This window comes from Hippocampus bargibanti, linkage group LG07 (assembly GCF_051943395.1).
Source record: "Hippocampus bargibanti isolate YZ-2025 linkage group LG07, ASM5194339v1, whole genome shotgun sequence".
Lineage (NCBI taxonomy): Eukaryota > Metazoa > Chordata > Actinopteri > Syngnathiformes > Syngnathidae > Hippocampus > Hippocampus bargibanti.
Window position 1 is genome coordinate 20,907,700 of NC_142740.1, and position 19,094 is coordinate 20,926,793.

The 19,094-nt window shown below is 39.2% G+C and overlaps 1 protein-coding gene across 5 annotated transcripts in view; it reads left to right on the plus strand.

Annotated features, from left to right (window-relative positions):
* The window catches only part of negr1 (neuronal growth regulator 1), a 145,552-nt gene that overhangs the window by 37,270 nt on the left and 89,188 nt on the right, over positions 1-19,094 (plus strand). For all 5 annotated transcript variants that reach the window (XM_089000702.1, XM_089000704.1, XM_089000703.1 and 2 more), the window contains exon 3: positions 16,371-16,496. In XM_089000702.1, the coding sequence (XP_088856828.1) occupies positions 16,371-16,496 (126 nt within the window). The remainder of the gene's footprint in view (positions 1-16,370; positions 16,497-19,094) is intronic.

Consider the following 19,094-nt stretch of genomic DNA (forward strand, 5'->3'; position numbering starts at 1 on the left):
GGCTCTATTTTAACACATTTATGTTTATCTCAAATGCCACCGAAGATGTTGAGATCTTTTTCCTCATACTACTACTACTACTACAACAATAATAATAATAATAATAATAATAATAATAATAATAATAATAATAATAAATACATAGTAGATTAGCTTCATTTTGCTCTCGATGTTCTGTATTGAAGTTGTTTCATGGTTTTAGAGTTCAGTATTTTTTTTTCTCTAGTGACAATTTGATTAATTAAATGAATCTATTCAGTGTCATTCTAATGGGAAACTCCTCTTTCATTGCCATCATTACAATGAGCAGAATTATGCTGCCACAGCAGCTGTCTGCGTATCTCAACTTGTAGCTGCTGTCACGTACTTCTTCAGATCATTCACAGGCTGAATCGATTGTACTTCTGCTGGTTGCGGCGATGCAGTGCAGTCCAACTTTCCTCAGGGTACAATTAATGAACTATCAATTTTACACAATTGACTAAATTATGAACAAATAAATCCGTATTCCCATTTCACCCATAGTTACAGCCTAAGCAATACATTTTGTTAAACCACACCACTTTATATAAAAATTGTACACTGCTTTAAAAGGAAGAGGAGAGTTCAACATGGATGCTGCCTCATATCTTCTAATCTCCGAGTCTCTAATTTTAACAATACTACCTGTCTTCAGGTAGTATGCATGGTATTAATGATTTTTATTGATTTTTGTTTAAAACAAAACAAAACTAGAAATATTGACCTGCCACTGATTTTACTTCTTCATTTAGGAAAAGCAACACATTTATTCCTGAGAATAAAAATACCATAATATTCTCAGAAGATTGGTCGAAGATGCAATATCATATTCATATTGCCTAAATCAATAACATTATTTTGAGGATTTTTTCCCCGACAGTAAGCAAAACAGTTCAGGGCGGATCAATATTGCATGTTTTAAAAATTCTGCCCGGGGCCATTTTAATAGTGGGGCTCGGTGCCCATCTCGAGGTAAAACAGATTATTTTCCCTATTGGATCACTTTAGTTTTGCTCTGCGTAGCAATCGAAGGTGCCTTTTGATGATGTTTGAAAATGGACAGATGACGCTCGCAAGAAACTCTTCAAATTTGTCTTACACATCAAAAACATCACGGTCATTGTGATCTGCTGCATTATTGAAATGTAATATTTTTAGCAAGATTTTACACATGCTGACATTATTATAGATTCCTTCTGACCATTTTCTCATCTTGTAGCGAGGGATGAGAGGTTGTTATCATTCAAAGCACACCAGTCAGCCACCATCCCTCTCTGTTAATTAAGATTGTAGATGTGTTAATGCATTAAATATGCATCCTGTCTAAGAATATCTTGTCACAGTGAAGGGGAAGGGTGTGTGTGTGTGTGTGTGTGTGTGTGTGTGTGTGTGTGTGTGTGTGTGTGTGTGTGTGTGTGTGTGTGTGTGTGTGTAGGGAGGGGGTGCTAAAATGACTTTCACTCTTCTGGCCCATGGTAGTCTGTTTAACCACAACACAAGCCTTTGGGACAAAGTGTTGAAATGGTTTCACACATTTCACTAACACAACATATCCCGCATGTTTATTTAAATCTTTTCCAAAATACAAATCATGCAGATTATATAGACGTATATGGGATTATCACAAGAATGTGGTATTTCACACATAGAAAAGACATGATGCAGTCCTGAAAAGGACTAACAGTTCTCCAAATGTCAAAACATAATCAGGCATATGATGAAAAAGCTCACCCACATTAATATGGATCAAAGCAGATCTGGGAAGAGAATGCACCGCTCACGCCTGTAGAATGATTCAAAGGAACATGTGGGGAGGTTTGAAGCTCCAGGATTTCGATCTGTTCACTTTGTCAGAAAAGACAAAGGGCATAATTAAATAACATAGCCAAGGTAATCATATCTGATTTATAATATGCAATAAATCTGTCATTCCTATTCCAAGTACACCTGATAATTATCTATGGATTTTTGCATGACCTAGTTTTAATACCGCCCTGTCACATTATAAATAAACATCCACACTTTCAATCATCATGTACTCTACATCTAATTTATAATGTGAGATAAATGCCCTCATCTCCTTCTGTTCTTTGTTTTGTTGGCAGCAACCCACACCTATCCCGATCGGTTGCATTGCGGTCACTAGAATCATGCCAAGTAATGTACAAATTAGTAGAACTAGCAAAGAGCTATGTAAGGACAAAGTATCACTCACCGGAATTAGAAAAAAACAATTCAACTTTGAACACACTTCACACAAACAAGGATTACTACAGTGGACAGTTGATCACACTGGCTTTATTTGTGCATGAATGAGTTAACCCTATGATTGTGCAAAAATGGAATACCAACACCCTCAATATTGAATCCTTATATGGTGAATTTATGCTTGAAATAGGTTTAAGCTTGGCAGCTACTGTCCTTAATAGAGCTCAGACTCATACAAAAGTTGGTTTCACTGTCAGTGTCTCGTTTAACTATCGGATCTCAAATTGATGCAAAAGAGTGAATTCTTGCTCATGCGAGGCTTTTTACCTCCTAGGTTGAATTGAAATTCTTATTTTACTGTCTGGTTATGTTGTAATTGTTTTTAATTCTGTTACATTTCTGTCATTTTTTTTCTTAGGTTTGATTTTTTTTTTTTTAATTTACAGAACTTTGTTTCCGCTGCTGCCCCATGAATAAATTTGATATAAGTCAAGTATAAATTAGTCTGTGGGGGAGGCCAATGACAAAACGCTGTCTTCCTTTTCCCGAAAATAACACCAGAATACTGTAGTTGCTGTACACGGAATGTTGTAGTTTTAGAGGAATCAGGCATTGAGGCTGCAGTATTGTTATTGGTATCAAATATGAAAATGACGCAACTGTTGTCTGGATTCAAGAAAGACCAGTCTAACAAATTAATATGAAGATAATTGTGAAGCAGTACAATTTACACATAAAGAGAAGAATCTGCTATTGAAGCATGATTGACTATATGTGTTTCAATCAATCTGTGTGAAATCCATATAAATATACCATGTTACCAAACATGGCTAATAGTCCAGTATTGACTTCTTGTGGCTTTTTTTTTAATAATCTGGAAAACATGTTCATCCCTATACCAAAAGAAACAAGTTTAATTATTTGGACTATGCTCATAACTGAAAACTGATATGTTAAATTATATTTCCTAATTCAAATGAATGACCAATGATCTTTTTTTATGATGTAAAAAAAGTCAATTTTATATTTTACAAACATTAATGACATAATAAAATAGAATAACAAATAATTGAACAGTTTTATAACACTTTATCCTTTGATTCAATGTACACTCTGCTGCTTATTCTGTTGTGCACACTTTTGTCACTTGGTAATACTATAAAACAGACACACAGATATGTTTTGCATGGAGACAATCTCCGTTTCTTGGCACGATAAATGTCTATTGCTCAAAAAGTCACATTGGCTACAACACAGTCACAAAAGTGACACTTCATGTTTGTGTTCATAGTACTCTATCGTCAATGTGGTTGTTTTGAACACAGAATTCTGTTTTGATTGGAAATTTAAATTAATTATTGTAATTCTTGCTCGTATGACAAATTTGCGCTCACATATCGAAGCAGAAAAAAAGACAGAACTTTTGCTTAATTTAAAGCAGACAGTGTAGATCAGGGGTGCTCATTACGTCGATCGCGATGTACTGGTCGATCGCGGAGGTAGTACTGGTCGATCGCAGCATGACAGTAAAAAAAAAACATTTGTCAGCCTATCAAACGTCCCGTCACTTGATTGACATACAGGGCAACCATTCAGAACTGAATTTTTACCTTTAGGTCGCCGCGCATGCGTAAACAACGGCGCTAAACGCAGCAAAATTTACAAGCTAGTCAGCGAATTACCTCAGATTTTAGGCCCTTGCTAAAACATATGGTGAACAAAATGAGTGAGAAAGCGGGACCAAGTCAAGGGGCAAAACATATTACTTTCATACGGAATGGGAAAATGTGGAGCGCCATTTTCGGACTGTTCATGGAAAATACGACATTGACTTCACGCCGAAAAGCCAGCTGAGAAAGAGAACGGTGGACGAACTAAAATCCCAGTTGTCCGGACAGAAGTCATTTTTCACTCAACATGCTTCAAAAGCGAAAGTCGCCACCAAGCATCTTTCCGGGTGAGTCACGCCATCGTCAAAAAAAATAAGTCCTTCCAAGACAGAGAGATGGTAAAAGAAGCATTCGTTGAAGCAGCTGACTCCTTGTTCAGAGACTTGGACAGTTCTGTAACTTACTCACACAGGAAAAGTACCCCAACTTGAGGAAATGTGCGACCTCCTTGACTGCATTATTCGGCTCCACTTATTTATGTGAGTCAGTCTTTTCCTACAGGAAGATCATTAAGTCCAAATAGTGTTCCACCATGAATGTGTGTTGTGCAATATTGGCTTATTCAGTTATGCAAGGTACATCAACATACATTGTACATACAAAGAATCCTTAAAACATTTGAAAATAATTATGTTTTGCATTTTTGTTGTGGGTAGATCATTTTGACTTGGTAGTTTTTGTAAGTAGCTCGTATGCTGAAAAAGTGTGAGCACCCCTGGTGTAGATGTTCAAATACCTGACATGTTTCGGCGTATACTTCCGCCTTCGACGAAGGCGTATACGCAGAAACATGTCAGGTATTTGAACACCTACACTGTCTGTAAGTAAAGAATCTGCTTTAAATTAGATATCAAGTAGACAGGGTGAACTTAGTACAACGAGAACTTTTGCTTGCCTACCCAAAGACAACTTCGATAGGCTCAAACAGTCAGTGTGTGAATAAAGTGCAGCATGAAAATTATGTCATTAGAGCATGTGAAGCATTTAAAAATATTATCACCGTGAAACCTTGAAAGAAAATATAACGATTGTCTTCACTAGATTTTGTTATGGAACAGTATCTTCAGACAATCCCATGCTACCTGTTTCATGGAAACCATTTTGGGAAGGCTATCTACTTTTCTAGCTGGGCTGTACCTCAGTGAAAACACTTGAATTAGTCCAGTGTCTACTGTGTAAGCACAGTCCAAGATCCTCTCAGTCTTTTATTTGTCACAATTAGAATTGCTGTGAAAACTAAACAGATATTCACGGGCTGAAGCATTGTCAAACACTGGCCTTGATTGAACAGATAAACCTCACAGGCTGTGCTCCCTGTCACTACACCACTACATACAGATCGAACACCACAAGTGGAGGATATCCACCTCAATCACTCTCATCACTCAAATTAATTTCTTGGCCAGAGTGAGTACAACTCAAGACCATGCCATGTCTGCAATCTGATATTGTTGCTCAAACAAATCAAACAACTTGAATCCAAAGATGCAGACAAATCACTGACATCATATATTTAACTGAAATCATCAGATTTGTGTTATGTTCTCTAAGAACACCTTCATTTCAAGAATCAGTGAACAAGCAGTCTAAATGGGGGAGTCTAAACAAATGAAATTGGCTGACATCTGTATTCTGCAAAGCACCGCCTCAGGGTTTTCATAATGACCAATGTATTCCATATTCATGACTTTGGCCTTTCCGAACTCCTCAGTGGAAACCGGATTGCTCTGTAGTCCATGTGTGCTGTTCAAACACGATGATGTTCCACCACTGTGCGGTCGATATTGAGAGCCGTCAGAGAATGAATGTGGCAGCTGACCCCGGACTATAAGTATCCAAGGGTACCTGTGAAGTCTTTGTACGTGTACAGTTAGCAGGAAAAGCCAGAAGTGTGGTGTTTTTAATGTTGTGTACGTTATGACTCATCACTGTGTAAGATGAGTCAGGGCAGGGACAGTTCAGTCAATGAAAATTAGTGTTTAAACATTGAAAATGAGAACTTCAGAACCCAAGAGTCTAATTAGAAATTGACATAAATATTTTAAGGAAATGGCTTAATGTCATTATTAGTGGATGATGAACGCAATTTTCACTTGTGGCCCTGATGGTGGTGGTACAAGAAGCACACGTGAGATTTTTATATGATTCCTTCCCATTGTACTTGTAATACGTGGGAAAATTGGATTGGATTGGATTGGATATGCCTTTATTAGTCTCACAGTGGAGAAATTTACATTTCACAGCAGCAAAGTGATGAAATGATTTTAGGTTTGAGAATTGAGAGTCTTTCAAATATCACCATGCCTCAGCAGATGTCGATTTCCCATAAAACCTTACCCAGTATGCAGATTTATGGACACATGTCTTTGTATTTGTGGGAGAAAAATGTAATGGAATTAATCATAATCAATGCGGTTAAATTTCACTGCACAAATCCAAACAAACACTTTCATTGACCAAAAACAGATATTTTCATTTTTCTTTTGATAAGCAGTACAGTCTGAAAAAATGTGGATGTTCAAGGTTAAGCTTGAATATAACTTTTCTTTATGCAATAATACGAGTGAACAAGACTTTGAAGACGCAAAACCAATTAAACATGACATTCATTCATTTTGGATTCTGGGTACCATACAAACAAGTGTTGGTTTTAATCATAGCATGCATCAATAGTTGGATAGGTCAGACTGTATAACCAAGTGATGTCTGAGCTTGTTTGTTTGTTTTTTTTAACGGTTAAAAATGACCTTGAGATCTGGCAAATGTAGTTTCATGTATAAATGGATGTTCGTGGGCAAATGTATTTTCATCAATAAATGTTTCATTTTCATATGTATCACTGTATTTGTGGACATTGCATCAGATATACGGTACGGTTCTCCATACGAACGTAGTTATGCTAACCGCAAGAAAATGGCAGAATGCTCACATTTGCCAGCTAGTTAATGAATAACAGCATGATCTAAGATATTTGTTTGAATGTTTATTTTTGTTTTTTAATTCAGATAATGTTTTAATCAGAGCATGTTTTCAGTGCTGACAAATACTTCATTTGGCTACTTTTATCACTGAGATTGGAATTGTGGGCATGATTCCACAACAACAATTGCACTCTAGAGTTTTAATGGAAGAGATCTCTGATAATTCTGTGATGCCTTGTGTGTTTTAATAGCATGAAGCAAGCTAGCAGAAGATCCCTCCACATTAATCTTGACCTAGACTTTAGAATGTTGAACTCTAACCTTTCACGCTCCATTCCGCTCTGTGACAGATGGGGATGAACCTTTTGTCCTCCCATCAGATCATTGATTTTCTGCCACGCATGCGCGCACACACACACACACACACACACACACACACACACACACACACACACACACACACACACACACACACACACACACACACACACACACACACACACACACACACACACAAACACACACCTACACTGAAATATTTGAAGAGAGGATCACTGCCAGCCATGAGACTGTTTGGACACTGGCTCAAATTTTTAACTACTTTAGCTTATTTTTAAATATGATTTCAAATGAACACAATCTCATACCCATCTTGGTTACCATGCTGATTGAAAATAACCAGTGATCTTGAGAAGAAGTACTACTCAAGAATGATTCTGAGCCTGAAAGATTAGCGTTAATGGATTCCAATGTAATCTGACATTACATACATGGGTGATAGTGTAGTTTTGAATTAAATGCTAGACTCTGCTAATCCATTTAGTTTGGCCACCCATGTTATTTCAAAATAACAATTTACAGTTTTTTCTTTTTCATTATTTCTCATTACACAAAATGTATAACTGATCCCGAATCATCTGTAACCCCAACTCAAATGTAGATAGTCATTGTATGGAATGTATTGTAACAATGAGATGAGCTTTTTTCATCAACTATTTGCCATCGCCAATTCACATGCTGTCAACAAATAAAGGCAATAGAGCAAGTACATTTTGTGAACTGCAAAACGGGCAGAATTTGTTAAATTGAAAAGAAAAAAAAACGCATCTATTCGGACTGCAAATGCCTGTGCGTTGTTCGAGATGCAATTTTCTGTCGAGAAAAAGAACAGTTTGCATAGACATTAAATTATACAGTAAAACAAAAGCTTACTTGTCTTGCTGACATACTTGACATCACACTGTACCACACCATCACGCACAATCATCACCCCTTCAGGCTAATTTATGTGGAACATTAGGGGGGTGAATTGCTGAATTCATCTTTGATAATGATTCCATTATGGAATTATGCTCGTAAGCCAGTGTGCACTGGCCTGGAATGCATTTGTGTCTTAAGTCATTTGCTCTCTGCCACCATTCTTCACATCTGCATTTTTATTCATCAAGCCACCATCTTAGCCACAATTGATAGGGATGTGAGGGGATGCCAAGCAGACAAGGAATAAAAATGCTGATAAAAGTTATATATTGGCTACTGCCACTCCACACTGCCACTCTCACATTCAGTCTACCAGCATTGCTGTCAGGCCCACTTACATTGTTGCGGGGGAAAAAATAGAAAGAAAACAAACTGTATATAACTATAAAAAAATATACGACGCATTCCCGTATTCATTTTTATTGTGACTTTATGGTTTTGCATATTTTGCTGTAGGAGTTATCTGAGTGGTAAGCACCTAGTGTATACATTTGAATGAATATACAATTACACACAGCATATATTATGAGGATTTTTTTTCCCCGAGCCATCTAACAAAATCAGTATATAAAAGCCTCATTATAATACACTTCGACAAGTTTCAGCATGATTATAACTGTGTGGTGCATGAAGGTGACAAACTGCATCACTCCAAAGCACCGGCGAGTTTGGATAAATTTTTCCAAAAGGTTTTAAGTTCATTTTTGTTTATTTTACATCTCATTATTTACAATTATTCAGTATTGTATTGGACGTTTTTATAGAATGGAAAAACTTACATAGCCTACAAATAAAAGATCTTAAACTGGTGGAGGTTTTATTCAACAAATGATATATTTAGGAAGGCAAAATGATGGAATTTGCCTGAGTTTCTTTAGTTGGATAGTAGTCTCTACACTAGAACATTTCTGGCTCCATCCTTACTGCTTCTGTTGATGTTCTTGTTTGTTACTCCATTCCTAGATCTTTGCACTTTTTTGTGGACTTTTATAAAGTCAGTATGTTTGATTCCACACCATGTTCCCATATTTTGATTGTAAGTTTGCAAGTACATTCCATAATGCAATCCTGCCTCGCAGCTCTCGAGTCCACGTTTTTATCACCACCACAAAAAATATATTTATATTTACAGTCTCTACATCTCTCTCTCTCTGTCTCTTTTGCTCTCTCTCTCTCTCTCTCTCTCTCTCTCTCTCTCTCTCTCTCTCTCTCTCTCTCTCTCTCTCTCTCTCTCTCTCTGTCACTATATCTCTATCTTTCTCTCTCGCTTACCCTCACACACACACACTTGTGTGTTGAATGAAAGGCCTTCCAACGAGGCCTACAAGGCCAACAAATAATGCTGATCCCTTGGTGTAACATAATCTGTCACTGTGTATGTTTACTTTCACTACGTGCTACCTAATTAACAAGCTAGAAGTTAGACAGTCATTTGGCTGCAGTGTTGGCAGGAATTAAAAATCAACAAAACTTTAGTAGTAGCTGCCTCATTAGTTAGGTATAGTTTAGAACTGACACACAGTGGTATAGTTTACAGGTAAAGTATTTTATACAGTAATTTATATAGTTTACATCAATGTCTGATTGAACAAAACTTTGAGGCAATATCTCATGAACTGAGTTCATCGGTAAGAGACTAATCTCTCCCCAAACCACTATTCTAGGTCTGCATATTGTTGATTTTAAAAACAAATTAATAAAAAAAACCTTGCTTCAGATCAGTTTGTGTTTGTGTTTGTAGATTCAGTATGGCCATTACACTTGATCATATTTAGTATGGGTAAGACAGCCAAGGACTAAGCTATAGCAGCACGTTCTTATTTATAACAACTCCTCTCCTCCTTGCGCTCACTCTGTGGTCAATTAGACCAAGTGGCCGGTTCCTTCCTCTTAACTCTAATTGGAAAATTGGACGCCAGTATGTTTAGTCAGTAATAGTGTGTTGTATTTAGTGGCAGACTGTCAAAATGGCCGTGTCCTGTCAGAATTAAGAGAGAGCCACAGTGACAAGTATCCTACTTTGCCTCTCCAGAAGAACAACTGGTTCATTTTTAAGGATGCAGCGGAATGACCGTTAGCTGTCCATCATTGGTGATGATGACGCTTGCTCCAAGGGAGGGGATGTTGGGGCGGGTGCGGGGGGTAGCGACGGTGTCGCTGGTGCCACTTCTCATGGGCATAGAACCCAATCCTTGAGCCGTAGACACATCCGCAGATGGAACATGGGAGGCCGGATGCCAGGGGGTAACAGCCGCCCGCTGGTGCCGTTGAATGTGTCTTTCTAATTTTCTGTCTTGGTGGATTTGATGTATTTTTGATGTACTAGAGACTATCCTGGCACAAGTGGTCTGCCAGGTTTGTCGGTTGGAGGCCAAAGTTTCGAGCTACGTGGTGTTTATGTTGGCTCGTTTGAGGAGGTCCCTGGTGTAGTCCTTGAGGCGTCGATTTTGCCCCCCTGCAGAGCGCTTTGCGTCTATCAGCTGTCCATAGAGGACTTGGTGGGGTAGGCGGTGATCGGGCATGCGGATGGTGTAGCCAATCCACCGAAGATGTTTCTTTGCAACTGCCGCTTCCATGCAGATGGAATTTGTGCGCTGAAGGATGTCTAAGTGGGGAACTCGGTCTTCCCAGGACAGGCCAAGGATCTTCTTCAGGCTCCGGATGTGGAAGGCCTCAAGGCCATGTTTCTGCCCCATAGAGGAGCGTGGACAGACACACTGTGTTGTATACGGAAATGTTGGTTCCAATTCTCAGGTGTGGTTCGACAAGACTCTGCTGCAGAAACGACCAAATGATGACGAGGCTTTATTTATACGTTTGTGTACTTCAATGTCAAGGGAGCAATCGGAAGACAAAGTGAAGCCAAGGTAGGTAAAATGATCCACTGTATTTAGTGAAATGCCATTGATGTGAAGGCTCGGTGGTGTGGGAGTTGGAGACACAGGTTGGAACATGAGCTCTGTTTTTTATGTTGATATGGGGACCGAAATACTGGTACAAGCTAGAAATGGTGCTAAGAGCATGCTGCATATATTCTGAGCTGTGAGCTAGTACTGCACAGTCATCAGCATACTGAAGTTCACAGATGTGGCAGATATTTGTCTTTGTGCGGGCCTGGAGCCGTCTAATGTTGAAGAGGTTTCCATTGAGGCGGTACTCCACCCGGATGCCATCTTCATGTCCGATGCCTTTGTGAAATAGGCATGTGACGGCAGAGAGGAGGATATAAAAGAGCACTGGAGCCAAGACACAGCCCTGCTTCACCCCTGCGTTCACCCCTGCGTTCACCCCGAAGAGCTCTGACTGGAGCTCTCAGAAGAGTATTCTGGCTTGCATCCCGTCATGCAGCTGCTGGATGATGCAAAGAAACTTGGGTGGCACCCCAAGTTTGGAGAGGTGTTTCCATAGCAACTCACGATTGACGGTGTCAAATGCTTTGTTGAGATCTATGAAGGCTATGTAGAGTTTCAGGCGATGCTCTCTGCTCTTCTCCATAAGCTGCCTTAATACAAAAATCATATATGTGGTGGATCTTGTCTTCCGGAAGCCACACTGCGTTTCTGGAAGCACTGACTCTGAAAAATGCTTGACCAGCCTACTGAACATGATTTTGGCAAAAATTTTCCCTGCGTTGAAAAGGAGAGAGATTCCTCGGCTATTCCCAGAGGCTGTTTTGTCCCCTTTCTTTTTGTAGACTACAATGAGGTTGGCGTCCTTCCAGTCCTGTGGGAGCTTCCTATCTTCCCAGATGTTATGTACAGTGAGACCTCAATTTACGAACTTAATTGGTTGGAGTGTGTAAGGCAAAAAGTGTGTATCTAAAAAAAAAATCCCATAGGAAACCATTAAAATGGGAATAATCCATTCCCAGGTTTCCATAAAATATAATTTTCAACTAAATAAGCCTTAAAACTACACACAACATACCTTATTCTATGTATAATAAATGTGCTATTGTATTGTAATGAAAGAAATACACTGCATTGTATTATAAAGTCACCTTATTTGGATTGGATTGGATTTGCCTTTTTTTGTCTCGCAGTGGATAGATTTACATTTGTGATGGTCATTGACGGCTTGATGGAATGGCGTTGCAGGTCGAAGGTCAAACGGAATTGCTGTTTGGAAAGAGAGGCACATTACATGAGGACTGTAATCAAAGAAATAAACTGTGCTGTAAAATAAAGTTTTATTTACCTTTTTGATGGTCGTTGATGGCTTATGGAAGGAGAGTCACCTTCCATAAGGACTGTTGATAACGTAACCTCTGGTGCTGTTTGGTCGTGTGCTTCTGCCGAAGATCACTTCGCCAGCCGTGGTGGGTGTGTATTATGAAAATAGTGCTTATTATAAGGTTTAATTTTCAGAAATTTGAAGTTTGTAAGACGAAAAGTTTGTAAGATAAGGTGTTTGTAAGTTGAGGTCTCACTGTATAAGGAGGTGCAGATCGCTGATCGGAGATAACCTCCGTGTTTGTAAACTTCTGCAGGGATGCCATCTGGTCCAGCACGTTTGTTGTTCTTAAGGCTCATGATGGCTTGCCTGATCTCCGAAAAAGATGGTGGGGTGTCGAGGCTCGTGATTGGCGGCAGGTCTGGAAGTTTGTCCAGAATTTTTGAGTTGACGGGGTTGGTGGTGTTGAGAAAAGTCTCAAAATGGTTTGCCCAGCGAGCAATGATCTCATGGCGGTCCTTAAGGAGCACAGAGCCATCAGCAGATTGCACTGGAGCAAGTGTTCGCTTTCTAAGGCATTACAGCTCTTGGATGGCATTGTAGAAACCCTGGGTGTTGTTGCAGTCTTCCAGATATTGGATCTCATGTGCCTTCTGCAACCACCAGGTGTCCTCCATGACACGAAGTGCCCGCTGGGTTGCTGCCCTTGCTTCGGTAAAGATTGCTTTCCGGGTGTGAGATGTGGAACATGACAGGAGAGCTTTGTGGGCCTCATGTTTTGCTTTTAGAATGGACTGTATTTCATCCGAGTTTGAATCGAACCAATCCTGGTGTCTTCTTCTTGACTGTCCAAGCACTTCTGAGGCTGTGCTGTAAATAGCCTGACGCAGAGCTTGCCAGTCGACTGGGTTCTCTGGGATCTTGTCGAGTTTTTCGGCAAGGAGACGTTGAAGGTTGGCTTTGATGGTGGGGTTGGTCATGCTGTGCAGCAGAGCTTTCCATTGGGAGCTGTCCTTGGACGACGGGGATGTATGCATATAAGGAGTTTGGATCTGACCATATGGTGGTCAGTCCAACACTCAGCTCCACGCATGGCACGGGTGATAAGGACATCCTGTGTAGTCAGTAATGGTGTGTTGTATTTGGTGGCGGACTGTCAAAATGGCTGTGTCCTGTCAGAATTAAGAGAGAGCCTCAGTGACAAGTATCCTCCTTTGCCTCTCCAGAAAAACAACTGGTTCATTTTTGAGAATGCAGCGGTAAGCGATTCTGGAATCCAAGGTGGTATCATTAGGTGCTTTTTTTCCACCCACCGTGCCTGACAGAAGAGAGAAACAATGCCTGGATCAGCTTTGGCACCTCACTCTGCACCTCCCGCGGGGCAGGAGGGGGGGAAATTAGAGGAGAATGGGATAACATGACAATCATTGTGATGTTAATGAATTAGCAAAACAAGTGGTGCATGCAGGCCAAAGTGAAGGTTACATTGTTGTGTTGTTTTGTGAAAATATCATTTCTCGATGGTGTATGAGAATGAGTAAAACAGCCTGTACACTAGAATGAGGTGACCGGCATTTTGGAGTTATACTATGAGTGTTTTTTAAACTGCCCAAATATTTATTTGACTGGAAGCATCCTACTTTTTAATGTGTCCCCATGGTCAGTCAATGTGGTTCCATTTATCTTGTTAGGGCGTAATTAATTTAAGATCGAGATAAAAAAAGAATAAATAATTCACCTCATTTGAAATGTGTTTCCATTATTAGTTTGCTTTTGTTCTATTTGCTTTTTGTGCCTTTCTGAGGACAATGGAAACGCAGCTACCATGACCAAATCTAAACTGTTATCTTTTAGTCAGTTTTTGGGACATTGCATCATGTTTGTTGGCACACAGTGGACCAAACAAAATTAGCTGAGCTGCCATCATAGACAGAAGATTAAACGCCATTTATTAGAATCTTCAAAAAACCAAGTATTCCTTGCAAAGAAGTGATAGAATCAAGAGATAAAAACAACATTTTCAATTGGGATTTATCGGACACAGAGGAAACGTGTCAACAGTCGGGTTTGACAGCATGCAAACAAACGAACCAGACAAGTAACCAAGATTCAACATGGGTGCATTTCTAGCAAATCTTTACAAGCATCTTTATCATACTTCAACATGGACCTGTCGAATAGCGCTCATTCTCCCAAAATGAATAAATAAATAAATTGAATAAATAATTTAAAACATGCTGTCCCACTGCTAATAATTTAGTCTGGAATTTTTGATTTTATGTTTCATCCTGACACCCCCCACCCCCAACAATTATGATGCCTCGTATGGATTATTTTAATGATGAGTCATCAAGAAGGCATTTTAAGAAGCAAACTCAAGGCTCCAAGTAAGTCTTGGCTGTTTAGTGAAAGGGAAAATCTATTAAAAGTGTTGAGTCATCTTCACATTGGATTAGAATGCATAATGGAGATTTCTAAGCATGGAATACTTTACAGTACAATCAGCAATGGTACAGTGCACTTATAAAATGAAAGCGTACCGAAGCAAAAAAAAAACTATTTAAGAGCATTTACTTTTGTGGAATCTTTGTGTACGCACATGGATTTAAATGTGCTAAAATGTCATGGTCGGTGGATGGATTTGTGTCTGTGGGCGTCTCTCGTTGATAAAACACCATGACAGATAACAACTTAAAAAGACTAATGTCTGTGTAAGCTCTCAGTCGTACAGGAGTGGTCCAGCGCTGAGAAGGTTTCTTCAGCCGTCATCTGTACAAATGTGAAGGTTTCGGACGTTTCGCCTCCTATCCAAGAGGCTTCGTCCGAAACCTTCAAATTAAAAAGACTAAATAAATAAATAAAGACTTAAGAGCCTCTGTCTCTTCATCTCAATTTTTACAATGCAATAGACTATAGAGTAAATTTGATGCTTGTAAATGTCATTTTGACAAACCACTTATCCTACCAAATATTTTTGGAGTGGGTTGAACTCAGGGCTCAAAGCACTTCAGGCCTGTAAAGTATTAGACCTGTAAAATATTAGACACAATTATTGGGCTCCACAATGGGTCACAAAAAAAAAAAACAATGAAACCAATGTCTCTAAAATCAGTGTTTTAAGGAATCTTTTTGTTTACCTTAAAAAAGCTAAGTTTCCACTATTGGACCGGCAAGCAAGATTTGAATGAATGAGTGATGCTTTTTTTTTCTCCAAAAATATTTTCATAATATTCTCCTGTCAGATGATGCAAACAATTTTCACATAGACTGCAAATTCACCTTGAATAGCACTATACAGCGTTTTAGGAGTATCCATATCAGTACCATACATATGAGCCATGCTCATACTGTCAGAAAGTTGATATGGTCTGATCAAAAGAGTTGCCTTCAGAAATTGCTCACACCTAGAGTAATAAAGCTTGGGACTGAAAATGTTTGACTGTTATGGGATGGGAATATTTTAGCACAGCTTGGAATTACATTTGAAGTTGGTGGTGTTGCAAGCTTTCTTCTGCGGAAAACCAAATACTGTTATGACTGCAATTACTTTATTTCCCTTAATCTACTACATACTACTACAATGCAAATCCATTCACATCAGCCGTTTAGCATACACACGTTATACATTCATCGGATGAACGCTTGATATTTGAATAGATCCTCTTTTGTGTACTCTGTACTAATTTCCCATTCAAACATAGTCAATGCTGTCATTTTATAGATGATTAGAATGTTGTAGATTATGTAGATACTGTATGTAGATACCACAAATACGAATGCACCCAACCATTCATTTTGAATGAGCAGCACAATCAATACAAATGCAATACAACACAAAATTCATGAGTTGATTTCTACTCAACGCTAAGCACCCATTCACTGGACTGCCCATCTTGATAACCAGGGTCTATTCATTATATCCGGTATTTTACACAGCCATGTCAATTAAGGAACCGACATTCACTTTTGTGGGTGGTTGAGGGACAACACTAATTTAATTCTGTCATGAGCCTCCTTCAATAACCCTGAACAACTACTTTTATGTTACCTACTTTTCAAATGTTTTATTGCCTACTATATTTTCACCCATGTATATTTTTTCCCCTTTATCAAACAGTTCCTCCCAAGATACATGATATTTCCTCTGACATCACAGTAAACGAGGGCAGCAATGTGTCGCTCGTCTGCATGGCCAGCGGGAAACCTGAGCCAGCCATTTCCTGGAGACACATAACCCCATTAGGTGAGTTCACGTCACCTCACACATACTCATGCTAATGAATGGGCGCATGCACCTACAGAGGAAATGAGGATGCATGGTTGGGATCAATAGGTGAATGACAGGAGAGATGCTTGTGCATTGAGACATAGAAGGTAAGGGGGGCAGTGATGAAAGATGTGGTTGGCTGGATCCATGAGTGAAGGGGTGGGGGCGGCAGTCGATGTAGAAGTAATTGAGCATGACGCACCATGCAGCAAGATATGTAATCATATTCCTATAATCACAAAAAAAAAATAGAGAGCGGCTTTCTTATATGTAATTACACTATGCAATTATCCTTATGTGTGTTTAATTGTCGACATTTTTCACTCATTTCTACCTAGCTTCACATTTTTTATTGCGAGCGTGTGCACTATATTCTTATTCTTATTCTTATTCTTATTCTTATTCTTATTCTTATTCTTATTCTTATTCTTATTCTTATTCTTATTCTTATTCTTATTCTTATTTTTATTCTTATTCTTATTCTTATTCTTATTCTTATTCTGTACTAAGTAATGCACACTGTAGCCGAGCAGTCTGACATCAACACGCAAAACTGAACAAAAAGGTTCGGCATACTCTGATACCAGTTGTACGGGGACTGAACAGCCCTTACTCAGGCATACAGTACACAGTCGAACACAGAGACCAGTTCAGCGAACTCCCATGCACCCTCGAGGACCTGATCAAGGTTGTAGAATCGGTCCAATGTTCCACCGCCAGAATAAAAATTACTCTACTCATCTGAGATTTAATGTGGGCAGTGATGGCTGGAGGCATGCTGGAATTGAAATTGACCTCTAAAGTCAATTTTGGTCAGTTTGTGGTCAACATCGGCTTTTACAATTTGAAAGGCCAAGCGCAAAGACAAATATCATTTTTCAAAATTTGTGGATTTTTTTTTAGAGCTGCAAGTAAAGTTTGAGACTGTGAGAACACATTGCTGTGACTGCTTTGGGATATTTATGCCATGAGGATTGATTGTTTTTCTTTTTTTTTTGCCGGGGTGTTCACATCCTTCCATTTATGTGGCAATAGATAATGATTTAAAGGTGTAACTGGAAGGACCTCAATAGACCTCCCTCTCACCGACTTTTCTCTTTTCTAATTTTCATATTAATGATTACACCTGGCTGTGCCAATCTGATAGTTGAGATGATGCCCACATTTATCTTTTGGCTGTCAAGTCATCCGGCATAGTGCGCCTGACTGGTTGTGTTCGCAGAGTTTTCCAAAGATGATCAAAAGAGCCCTCCTCTGAGTCCGAGTGACAGTCACTCATCCGGCCTTGAAGTGTCCAGTCTTTGAAGTCTGCCGCGGGAAGAAAATTATATGCTGGTCGAATGAAAGGGTGCGGGCCTGAATGTAATCACAGGCTTTCTCCAAGCACATCAGAAACGAAGCCATTAGCCATGCATTGGATCTACCAGTTGACTATTGTAGCCACGTCGATTTGTCTACGGGATGCGAGACCACTGAAAGGTCGTAATGGCCTAATGCCATAAAATCCGTTGGCTATGCAAAGCATTTTCCTTTTGAAGTTCATACACTACAGGAGACTTGAATGTGCAAACAGTGTGAAATGAAACATTCTTGTCAGGTACAAGTGCCCACTGGAAAAAGCTGAAGACTTGTCATTGTCTGTAAGTGTCAATTTGAAGGATCAATGCATCCACTCTCCTATCAGACTGATTGCTGTCAAACGAGTCATGTACTGAATGTCTTTGTCCTCGACCCAGACAAAGCCACTTTGGCCATTTCTATCACGTTTATAACGGAATGTCTTTTTTTATACTCACAAATACATCCATGTGTGTCTGTCATTATTTTCTGGCTTGAACACTGAAACATTATCAATATAAGTGGGTTTGTTTCTTACTCCAGAAAGTACTGCTGCTCAATTCAGTGAAGTCATAATGTTCTTTTTTTCATACACCGAAATGCATGTTGCAATGTAAAATGTTGCACAAGCAACATTTTCTTTTTTCTTTGTTTTTCTTCCATTGGACAAATCCTGGTCGTCAAACGCTGGAAGGAAGAACAACAGTGACATAATATGTCTGGAAGAATCGCAGCCTTTTGTGTAATGGCTTGATGAACCATTCTTGACAATCCGATTCTCAGACATTTGAAGGGATTCGAATCTCGGCTCGGGCCGACATAGATAATCTCATCTTAATTTAGCTTCTTCACATCTTCAAAAACATGTATTCTAGGTCACTTGGAGACTATAAATTACCCCTGAATGTGTACGTAAATTTTTGTCAGTATGTTTACGTGAGTGACGAATGCCCAGTTGAGGGTGGACAGAGCTCAAAATCAGCAGGTGATTGACTCCGGTTTACCTGTGACCCTGTCAGGACAAACATTAGAACGTGAGGATGTAAATATGTTTTCCTTGAGCTTCATTTATGTTAACTAAACACCAACAGTAGTTTTGAGTAAGCGAATAATTGGATCATACCGTATGAACCCAATGTTATCACATCCGCAAGTATGTGCTGTGATGTAACCATCATCACATAATCTAGTTAGTATAATTTAACTAACTAGATTATGTGTTATACTGTTATGTAC